Source organism: Diceros bicornis, chromosome 13 (assembly GCF_020826845.1).
Source record: "Diceros bicornis minor isolate mBicDic1 chromosome 13, mDicBic1.mat.cur, whole genome shotgun sequence".
NCBI lineage: Eukaryota > Metazoa > Chordata > Mammalia > Perissodactyla > Rhinocerotidae > Diceros > Diceros bicornis.
This window is the reverse complement of record NC_080752.1, coordinates 16,973,375-16,984,636: the sequence shown is the minus strand read 5'-3', so window position 1 is coordinate 16,984,636 and position 11,262 is coordinate 16,973,375. Positions and strand designations below refer to the sequence as shown.

At 45.2% G+C, this 11,262-nt stretch overlaps 1 protein-coding gene across 1 annotated transcript in view; it reads left to right on the top strand.

Moving 5' to 3' along the window:
* Positions 1–267: 267 nt before the first annotated feature.
* The window catches only part of DHCR24 (24-dehydrocholesterol reductase), a 31,901-nt gene continuing 20,906 nt past the window's right edge, over positions 268–11,262 (top strand). Inside the window, exons 1-3 of the mRNA XM_058552514.1 lie at positions 268–541; positions 3,860–4,015; positions 11,055–11,160. Coding sequence (XP_058408497.1) covers positions 311–541; positions 3,860–4,015; positions 11,055–11,160 — 493 coding nt within the window. The 5' untranslated portion in view covers positions 268–310. The remainder of the gene's footprint in view (positions 542–3,859; positions 4,016–11,054; positions 11,161–11,262) is intronic.

Below are 11,262 nucleotides of genomic sequence, written 5' to 3'. Positions count from 1 at the left end.
CCAGGCCGGGGACGGAGGAGTGCGGCCGCCCGAGCCCCTCAGACCCCTCCCAGCGCGCGGGCGAGGAGAAGAGGGTGGAGCGACCTGACTCCCGCAGCCAATAAAAGCAGCGGGGTCCTGGTCTGATCCCCAGCGCGGCTCGCCATTGGTCGCCACCCGGGTCTCGGTCCACCGAACCTCTGCGACCCAAGCCAATCGCGAGGCGGCGAGGCGACCCCCTCCCCCCCACCGCGGCTCCCTTGGGTGCAGGCGGCAGGGGCAGGGGACGCGGAGCTGGTGGCGGTGACAGGCGGCGTGCCGGTGCTCCACCATGGAGCCCGCCGTGTCTCTGGCCGTGTGCGCGCTGCTCTTCCTGCTCTGGATCCGCGTGAAGGGGCTGGAGTTCGTGATCATCCACCAGCGCTGGGTGTTCGTGTGCCTCTTCCTGCTGCCTCTGTCGCTCATCTTCGACATCTACTACTCCGTGCGTGCCTGGCTGGTGTTCAAGCTCAGCAGCGCGCCGCGGCTGCACGAGCAGCGCGTGCGGGACATCCAGAAGCAGGTGAGCGGCGCCGGCGGGGCGCGGAGCCCGGGCCGCGGGACGTGGCGGTGCGCGTTCCTAGCGGTGCGCGCGGGGAGCCAAGACTTACCGCGGGAGGTGGCGTTTGAGGGGGATCTGAACTCAACAAAAATGGCATGACGAGGGCTTCCCGGAGGGAACGGAGTAAGCAAAGGCATTGAGGGAACAAAACGTTGCTCCGATGTTTATGGAGTGCCTACTCTGTGCAGAGCGTGTGTGGCTACCTGGAGGAATTTAAAGCGTCTTCAGAGAGGGGAAGGTGAGCCATGCGGCAGGTAGCTATCACCACGCCCAAGCGATTTCAGAGGAGGGAGGGCTCCCGCGAGGTGTAGCTGGCACTTGAGACTGGGAAGGAGGGGAAACGATGGGGAAAGGTGTGTCGGATGGAGGGCCCCGTGTGAGCGAAGGCAGAGAGGGAAGAAGGTTGGAAAGTCAGTTTGAAGCTAGGTTGGGGACAGGCCTTGAGATTGGAGTTGACTGTCTAGCAGCAAGGAGCTTTCCACACGTTTAGGATAGAGGACTACAGTGAGAAGGTGGCACCTTGCCAGGGCGAGGAGCCTGGAAGCCTGTGGGCCGCATGCTCCCTCCTTGACGAGGCCCTTGTCCACCTCCCAGTAACTCTGAGCGTCCTCCCCTGGTTGGGCCCCCACAGAGCTTGTGCCCCTGCAGCGGCTCACAGCCAAGCCTCCTTCTCCGCCCCCAGGGCTGACGTCCGGCCTGGGCAGTTTCTTGGCTCCTTATGCTCCTCTCTTACTGGCCTCAGGTTGCAAAGAGCTTCTGTTTCCTGTTGCCACTCTCACCACAGTTGTAGCAGCCTCCATGTTCTGTTCTTTCCAGGCTAGGAGCTGTAGGCAAGGGCATGAAGATGGAGGCAGAGAGCCATCCCTGTGAGGGAAAAGGCCTTAGGCCCCGGGGGGGGGGGGGGGGGGGGGGGGAGAAGGCAGCATCTGGAAGTGCTTTGTTCAGGCTGCCCTGGGTTTTGCTGGTCATGATCCTGGCTCCAGAGCCCTGCCTACCCTCCCTCTCCAGTGGCACCCTCTTTCTTAGCTCTTTCCATGCCTTCAGATTCTCCATTTGCCTGCTTGTGTCCCCCACAGAGTGTGAGTTCCTGAAGGCAGGGACCATTGTCCGACTCCTCTCTGTCCCATGGGGCCTGGCCCAGAGAAGCCTGGTGAGCACTATTAACCTAAACTAAACCAAAGGGCTCGCTGTGGACAGGAAGGCAATGAGTCCTGCAGCACCAGCCCACTGTCCTGGACCTGCCATATGCCACACCCCCTGCCACTGCTGTCCATTATTTCTGGTCCTCACAGCAGCCCTGGTACATCTTGTGCCTATTTTACAGATGGGAAAAATTGAGGCTCAAACTGTAAGTCATGTGCTCAAGATGATATAGCTAGTAAATGGGGCTGGAACCATGTCAGCTTGATATCAGAACCTGAACTCTGACATTTCTTTTTTCCCTTCACATTCAATTCCACTCTGTAGGTCTGGTTCTGCTGCCTCATACCTGGCTTGTTGTAATAGCCACCTAACTAGTTGCCCTTTTTCTGGGCCCTGGGATCTCTCTTGGGCCTGCACAGAGTCATGAGGGCGACTCTCCACAGCATTGCCTCTCTGCCCCAAATCTTGGTTGCCTCCTGTCAGGATCCAATCCAGTCAATGTTTCAGGCTTGATGGCTTCAATTCACTTCATGTGGCCCACTCTCCAGACTGCATGCAGCACCCCAATCCATTCCCCACACCTCCGAGCTTGTATTAAGTCCTGAGACTGCAGAGTCGGGCAGAGGCAAGGTCTGCTCGGTCATGGCATCCCACCTCTCGTCCCTCACTGCTTACTCACAGGACTTCCTTCCTCAAAAACTCCCCTCTGCTCCAATGCCTCTACTTCACATGGCACCTTGGCCTCTGGTCATAGGAAAGTTCTTCCTCTTGTTGAGCTGTTTGCCTGACCAACTTCAGTGCAGCCTCCTCTAGGCTCTCGGTTGTAAGTGATAAAAACTCAACTCAAACTGGTTTGAGCAAAAAGGGACTTTATTGACCTGGGTCCTAAAAAGTCTGGGAGTACCAGTGGCTCAGGCATGACTGGATGCAGGATCACCTCTCTCCCATCTGCTTCTTTCCATCCATCTGCCGTGTCTTGGCTCTGCTTTCCTCTGGGATGACTTCATTCTCAGGGAGGCCATCTCCCTGTGGAGGCCAGCAGTTCCTGGCTTACGTCCAACCAGTTTAGCAACCCCAGTAAAACAAGAGTGCCTCTCCTGAAATTGTCTTACTGGCTTGACTTGGATCATAGGCCCATCCCTGAACTGGTCTCTACGGCCAGAATCAGACCTCAGTCATGTCCTGGGGCAGGGGGAGAAACCTCATCTTCTGGACCACAGGAAGATGGGAGTGTTAGAAGCAGATGAAGAGGAAATGGATGGTCGCAGGTCACAGCCACAGATATCACCTCCCTGCCCTTGTCCATCTCAGCAGGAAGGAAACACTTCCTCCAGTGTTCCTGATGGATGGGCTTGTCATCTCCTGGGCCATTTGTTCTCTGTGGTTGGTGCTCTGGTCACTTAGAGTAGAAGTTTTGCAAAAGCTTTTCCTTCCATTGGCTTGGTGGCCCTGCCCTGCTCCTCTCTCCCCCTCGAAGTGATACATGAGTTAACACGTACAAATGCTTAGAACAGGGCTTGGCACATAGTACATCTCAGTAAATGTTAGCTGTTATTCTGTTGACTGTTAATACAAGCCCATTTATCTTTCCAGCCCTGAAGTTGGGTAGTCCTGGCTGTGAATCTCGGTTCTGCCCTTCACCATTGTGTGACCTTGGACAAGTTCTTTTGCCTCTTGGTTTCCTCATCTGCAAAAAGAGGCTGGTCATCCCAACTGCCTAGGTCATTGTGAGAATTAAATGGGACAATGTATAATAATGCCTGACACAGTGGAGGCAGCCAGTAAATGGTGTGATTGCTGTTATTACCATTACAAAACCTTTCCCGAACTTCCCAGTTAGAGTTAATGTTTTCAAAGCACTTTCATCCCATACTCGAGCTCTTTCTTCATTCTGCTTTGTGGTACGGCAACACCTCCACTCTTCTGTTGGCCTCACTAGCCAGGGAGATTCCAGAAGGTAAGGCCAGTGAGCCTTCATTGTCCTGCTCCTCCTAGTGCCTGAAAGGACGCAGGGGCTCAGTAAATGTTTGCTGACACGTGAAGCCATCATTCCCAGCTTGCTCTCCTGAACACAGGGCTGTGAGCAGCTGCGGGCATCCCCGGTGGGCTAGCTCAGCCTCTGTCTCATGGTCGCAGGTGCGGGAATGGAGGGAACAGGGCAGCAAGACCTTCATGTGCACGGGGCGCCCTGGCTGGCTTACCGTCTCCCTGCGGGTTGGCAAGTACAAGAAGACTCACAAAAACATCATGATCAACCTGATGGACATTCTGGAGGTGGACACCAAGAAACAGGTGAGAGAGGCACGGTTCCCTGGCTCTGGGAGCAGGTGGGACACTGGCCCTGGGGCAGGTAACTCACATGGAGGTGATGTTAGCCAAGGGCATCCCAGCATGGACAGGACCAAGGCCCCTGGTCATCACAGAAGGTTCTGCCCACCATTGCCATCCTCCAAAGCCTCACAGCTCTGGAAGAGGCTGGTCATAGCCCCATCTCACAGGTGGGCAAACTGAGAGCTCTGGGGGATTCTTCGCTTGTCTACAGTTCCACAGGAAGACAGGGACGGGGAAATCACGGGCAAAAACGAGAGACAAAAGGGAAGCTATTAACCTTCCCAGTAAGGAAGTGCGCTGGTAAAAAATGGGCTATGGAGGTGGCCGGGTGAGCCTTGCTCCAAGCTTCCTGAGGACCCACTTGTTAACAGCCTTAGACAAGTGCATACTCTTTGGCCTATCTAGTAATTCTACTTCTTGAAAGCTGGCTTAAAGAAAAAGGAAATGAACTTAAATCAAAGACAACAGAGGGAGAGATTGTACCACAGCTTTATTTCCATTAGAAGACAACACAATATCCGATAGTAGGGGGTTGTTAAGTATAGCATATCCACATGAGGCCTTGGCCAAGTTACTTAATCTCCCTGTGCCTTTTTTTCCCCCTAAACAGCTTTATTGACATGTACTTGACATATAATAAACTGCACATAAGGTGTACAATTGGTAATAAATTTTGACATATGTATGCACCTGTGAAACCATTACCACAGTCAAGACAATGAACATACCCATCACCCTGAAAGTTCCCTTGGGCCCCTTGGCAATCCCTTCCTCAGCCCCCTCCCTGCCTCTTTCCCCCACATCCCTAGGCAAATAATGACCTGCTTTCCGTCACTATAAATTAGTTTATATTTAGAGTTTTATATAAATGGAATCATGCCTTATGTACTCTTTTTTTTTTTTTGTGGTCTGGCTTCTCACACTCAGCATACTTATTTTGAGCTTCCTCCGTGATGAGGCATGTAGCAGAAGTACATTCTGTTTTATTGCTGAATAGTGTTCTGTTGTATGCATACGTTACAGTTGTTGATTCATTCACTTGGTGCTGGACATTTGGGTTGTTTCCAGTTTGGGGCTGTCACAGATAAAGGGGCGGGAACATTTGTGTGCAGTCTTTGTATGAATGTATGCTTTCCTTTCTCTTGGGTAAATACCTGGGAGTGGATTGGCCAGATCGTATGGTAAGTATGTGGTTAACTTTCTAAAGAAACTGCCAAATTGTCTTCCAAAGTGGTTGTAGCATTTTACTTTCCCATGAGCATTGTGGTTGCTCCACATCGTCATGAACTTGGTATGGTTAGTCTTAATTTTGGCCATTCGAATAGATGTGGAGTGGTACCTCATTGTGGTTTTAACTTACGTTTTCCTAATGACTAATGATGATGGGCATCTTTTCATGTGCTTATTTGCCATTTGTATATCTTCTTTGGTGCAGTGCCTATCCCAAGTCTTTTGCCAAAATTTTTTTATTGGGTTTTTTGTTTTCTTATTATATATTCTATTTGCAAATAGAATTTGCAAAAATTTGTGATTTGCAAATATTTTCTCCCAGTCTTTGGCTTGCCTTTTGAAAACCAGAAGTTTTTAATTTTGATGAAGTCCAGTTTATTAATTTCTTCTTTTATAGACTGCTTTTGATGTCTTATTTAAGAAATCTTAGCCTACCCCAATGTCACAAAGGTTTTCTCTTGTTTTCTTTTAGAAGTATTATAATTTTAAGTTTTACATTTAGGACTATGATTCATTTTGAGTTAATTTTTGCACCTGATATGAGATATGGGTCCAAAAAAATTTGTTTGACATATGGATTTCCAATTGTTCAGCCCCTTTTGTTGAAAAGACAGTCCTTTCTCCACTTTATTGCCTTTGTACCTTTGTTGAAAATCATTTGTCCATATACATGGGTCTGTTTCTGGACTCTTCTGTTGTATTGACCTGTTTGCCCATCTGTATGCCAATACCACACAATCTCGATTACTATAGCTTTATAGTAAAAAAGTCCGTAAAAATGAGTTGAGAGATATTCCTTCCTGTTCATTTTTCTGGAGGAGTTTGTATAGAATTGGTCTTATGTCTTTATTCAGTAATTAGAATTAACCAGGGAAGCCATCTGGGCCTGGAGTTTTCTTTGTGAGCAAGTTTTTAATTACAAATTAAATTTTTTAAATAGATATAGGGCTCTTCGGGTTGTTTCTTCTTGGTGAGCTTTGGCAGTTTGTGTCTCTAAAGGTATTTGTCCATTTCACTGAGTTGTATCATTGATGGACATAAAATTATTCATAATATTCCTGTGTTGAACGTCTGTAGAATTTGTAGTGATGTCATATCTTTCATTCCTGAAGTGGTCATTTGTGTCTACTCTCTTTTCTTCCTGACCCGTCCGGCTAGAGGTTAATCAATTTTACTATCTTCTCAAAGAACTAGCTTTTGGTTTTGTTGATTTTTGTCTATTTTTTTGTTTGTCTTTTCTATTTCATTGACTTCTGGTTTGATCTTTGGGTTGAATTTTACTCTTCTTTGTCTAGTTTTTTAAGGTGGAAGTTGAGGTCATTGACTTAGACCTTTCTTTTTTCCTAATATAGATGTTCAGTGCTATACATTTCTCCCGAAGCCCTGTTTTAGAGCCATCCCGAAATTTTGATATCTAATCTTTTCATTTTCATTCAGTTCAAAATACTTTCTGGTTTCCCTTTTGATATTTGCATTGACCCATGGGTTATTTAGAAACATGGTATTTAGTTTCCAAATATTTGGGAATTTTCCAGAGATCTTTCTGTTAAATTTCTAGTTTAATTCCGTTGTTGACAGAAAGCATGCTTTGTATGATAAGGGTGCTTTTCAACTTATTGAGACTTGCTTTATGGCCCAGAATAGGTCTACTTGGTAAATATTCTGTGTGCATTTTTTTAAAATGCGTATCCTGCTGTTTTGTGGTGGCATGTACTATGAATGTCAGTTAGGTCAAGTTCATGGCTAGTGTTGTTCAAGTCTTCGATAGCCTTAAGAATTTTTTCTCCTCTACTTATGCCATCAATTATTGAAAGAGATATTGAAATCTCTGCCCATGATTGTGGATTTCTTTTCTATTTTTCTCATTTGATCTTTGTTCCCTTTTTCTTGTTTTCTGTCTTCTTTGGATTATTGAATAATTTTTTTATTCCATTTTAGCTCTTTTGTTGGCTTATTAGCTATAACTCTTTGTTTTGTTATTTTTGCAGTTGTTTTAGGATTTGTAGTATATACTTGACTTATCACAGTCTGCCTTCAAGTGATATCATCCCATTTCATATATACAGTCGTGTGGTGGTCCTGTAAAATTAGTACCATGTAACCTAGGTGTGTTGTAAGCTATCCCATCTAGGTTTGTGTAAAGTGCTGTAGGGGAAGAAGAAATTTTCCTCTACCCTCTAGGTTTTTCTGGCTGGTCTAAGAATTAAATTGACGTGAGAAAGGTTAACAGGAAAAAAACAAACAAAAGTTTAATAACATGTATACATGGGAGAAACCTAGGAAAACTGAGTAAGTCGCCAAAATGGCGGAAGCCCTCACCTTAAATGCCATCCTCAGCTAAAGACAAAAGAAGATGCTAGGGGTGGGGAGAGTCAGGGACTTCAAAGGGAAGGCAGGCAATTCACAGGTAGGTGGAAAAGAGCAAAGGTGTTATGCTAAGGTTTTTTAATCTGAATTCCTTCAGGCAGTTAAGGGGGAGGTAACGAGAAGAACTTTCTGAGTTTTTTCTTTCTTAAAAATAATCAGCCTAAAATAATCCTCATGTTAAAGAGATATATTTTGGGGTGGCGAATTTTGTTTCCCTTCAGGATACTCTTATGATATTCTCATGATGACGGAATCACCTAATGACACATTTCTCTGAATGTGTCCCCATCATTAAGTGACACTTGACTGTAGTATAAGAACCTTACAGTAATATACTTCCATTTCTCTCCTCCCAACTCTGTGCTATTGTTGTCATACTTTTACTTTTATATATGTTATAAACCCCACACTACATTATTATTTTTTTAATAGTAAGTTGTCTTTTAAAGAAATTTAAATAATAAAAAAAAATCTTACGTACTTACCCATATAGTTACCATTTCTTCATCCTTCGTGTAGATTTGTATTTCCATCTGCTTTCATTTTCCTTCTGCCTGAAGGACCTTCTTGAACGTTTCTTGTACAGTGATTTTGCTGGTGATAAATCTTTCAGCTGTTCTATGTCTGAAAACATATTTATTTTGCCTTCATTTCTTTTCCAACTTTTATTGTGGGAAAATACATGTAACTTAAAATTTGCCATCTTAATCATTTTTAAGTGTACAATACAATGGTACATTCATAATGTTGTGCAACCATCACCACCATCTATCTCCAAAACTCTTTTCATGTTGTAAAACTGAAACTCTGTCCCCATTAAACAAGACCTCCCCATTCTTCCCACCCCCTAGGCCCTGGCAACCCCCATTCTACATTCTGTGTCTGATTTTGACTACTCTAAGTACCTCATATAAGTGGAATCATACAGTATTTGTCTTTTTGTGACTGGCTTATTTCATTTAGCATAATGTCCTTGAGGTTCATCCATTTTGTAGCATATTGCAGAATTTCCTTCCTTTTTAAGGCTGAATAATATTCCATTGGATGTGTATACCACATTTTGTTTGTCCATTCATCTGTATATGGACACTTGGATTGCTTCTACCTTTTAGCTATTGTGAATAATGCTGCTATGAACATGACGTACAAATATCTTTTCGAGTCCCTGCTTTCCGTTCTTTTGGGTATAACCCAGAAGTGGAATTGCTGGATCATATGGTAATTCTATTTTTAATTTTTTGAGAATCCACCGTACTGTTTTCCACAGTAGCTGTACTAACAGTGCACAAGGGTTTCGATTTCTCCACATCCTCACCAGCACTTGCTATTTTCTTGTTTTTTTGATAATAGCCATCCTAATGCGTGTGAGGTGGCCTTCATTTTTGAAAGATATTTTCACAGGGCGTGGAATTCCAGGTGGACAGTCTTTTCTTCCAGGACTTGAGCGATGCTTCACTGTATTCTTCCTCACATGGTTTCCAACCAGAAATCTCTTATCTCTATCTTTGTTCCTCTGTATCTAACACAGCTTTTTTCTCTGGCTGCTTTTAAGATTTTCTCTTTATCACTAGTTTTGCGTAATTTTATTATGATGTGCCTTGGTATTATTTTCTTCATAATTCTTGTGCTTGAGATTCATTTTAAGTTTTCATCAAGTTTGGAAACGTGGGGGTCATTATTCCTTCAGATATTTTTTCTGTGCACTCCTCTCTCTCCTTTGAGGACTACTCTTATACATGTACTAGGCCACTTGAAGTTGTTCCACAGCTCAGCTCGCTGATATCCTGTTCATTTGAAAAACTGTTTTTCCCTCTGTGTGTTTCATTTTGGATAGTTTCTATTGCTGTGTATTTATTCCACTACTCTTTTCCTCTGCAATGTCTAACTTGCCATCAATCCCAATTAGTGTATCTTTCATCTCAGACATTGTGGTCTTCGTTTCTAGAAGTTTGATTTGGGTCTTTTTACTATCTTTTTAATGTGTCTACTTAACTTTTGAACATAGGTAATATAATAATAATAACTTTTTTAATGTCCTTGCTTACTAATTTTAATATCTGTGTCAGGTCGGGGTTTGTTTTATCAGAACAAATTGTTGATTTTTCTCCTCATTATGGGTCAAATCTTCCTGCTTCTTTGCCTGTCTGGTAACCTTTGATTGATTCTAGACTTTGTGAATTTTACCTTATTGAGTGCCAGATATTTTTGGATTCCTATGAATCTTCTTGAGCTTTGTTCTGGAAACAGTTCCTGGGAAACTTGTTGGGTCTTGATTGTTTGGGGGTGCCGAACAGCATTTAATCGAGGGGGAGTTACTCCCCACGACGGATGCAAGACCACCCTGAGGACTCTGCCTGGTTCCCTGTGGGTCAGGGGGCTTCCAGTCTGGCTTATGGGGACGGGTACTCCTTCCCGCCCAGTGTGAGCCCCGGCTCTGTTACCTGTTGTTCTTCCTTCCGGTTCTTTCCTGGGCTCAGCTGCAGGTGAATTCCTCAGGTGTCTGCACCTGTACTCAGGTGGCTACGCAGCGGGCGCCTGTGCGGTCTGCAGAGTTTTCTCTCCTGCAGTTCTCCCCTCTCCGCTGCTCTGGCCTGCTGACTCTATTCCCCTCGGGCTCTCGGGGCCCCCTCCCTGCGCTGCCCGACTCCCGGCACTTAGTCGGGGCGTTCGCAGAGCTCGCCTTGTTGTTTCCTGTCTCTCAGCGATCATTAACCTCATTGCCTGATGTCCACTAGGTTGAAAACTCTTGTTTCATATATTTTGTCTTTTTTTTTTTTTCCGGACAGCAGGGTAAATCTGATCCCTGTTGCTCCATCTTGGCTGGAAGCAGAAGTCCACATGATGTTATGTTAATGTGTTCATTAAAAGTCATGTTTTCCAGGAACATTTACTGACAAGGGATGGTGGTCATATTATAGTGTTAAATTTTACAAAGCAAGACAGAAAAGTATGTTATGTGTGTTTGTATTTGTGTGTGTGTTGTGTTGTATTAAAATATAAAAAATAGCGATATAGATATGCATGGAAAAAGACTGAAAGTAAATAGACTCAAGCGTTAACACTGATAACTCTGAAGAACTAGGATGGGTGATTTTCTTCTTCATATGTGCTATTCCTTCCAAATAAATGAGTATTTCTTTTATAATGTAGAAGAAAAGTAAACTAAGTATTAAGTGTAAAGGTATTTGAAAGGACAAGATTAAATACTAGCAGACCCAGTGCCGGAAACCCTATTCACCTTAATTAAAGGCAGTGTAATGTTCTAGAAACAGGCTATAACGGCCGTGTAGGGATCCCTGCATTGATATTGGGAAGGTTTGGGACGACACCTTCTGCATGCAGAAGCACCCGTTAGGCCTGGCAGCCTCCTTGTGACTTGGGGTCTCTCTGCCTGCATCAACAGATTGTCCGTGTGGAGCCCTTGGTGACCATGGGTCAGGTGACCGCCCTGCTGACCTCCATTGGCTGGACTCTGCCTGTGCTGCCCGAGCTCGATGACCTCACAGTGGGTAAGGACTCAGACAGTCCTAGGATCAGAGCTGAGGCACCTTGGCCCCCTTCCATCTCGCTCAGAAGTCACCACTGTTCCATCTGTGACAGAAGTTGCCCCA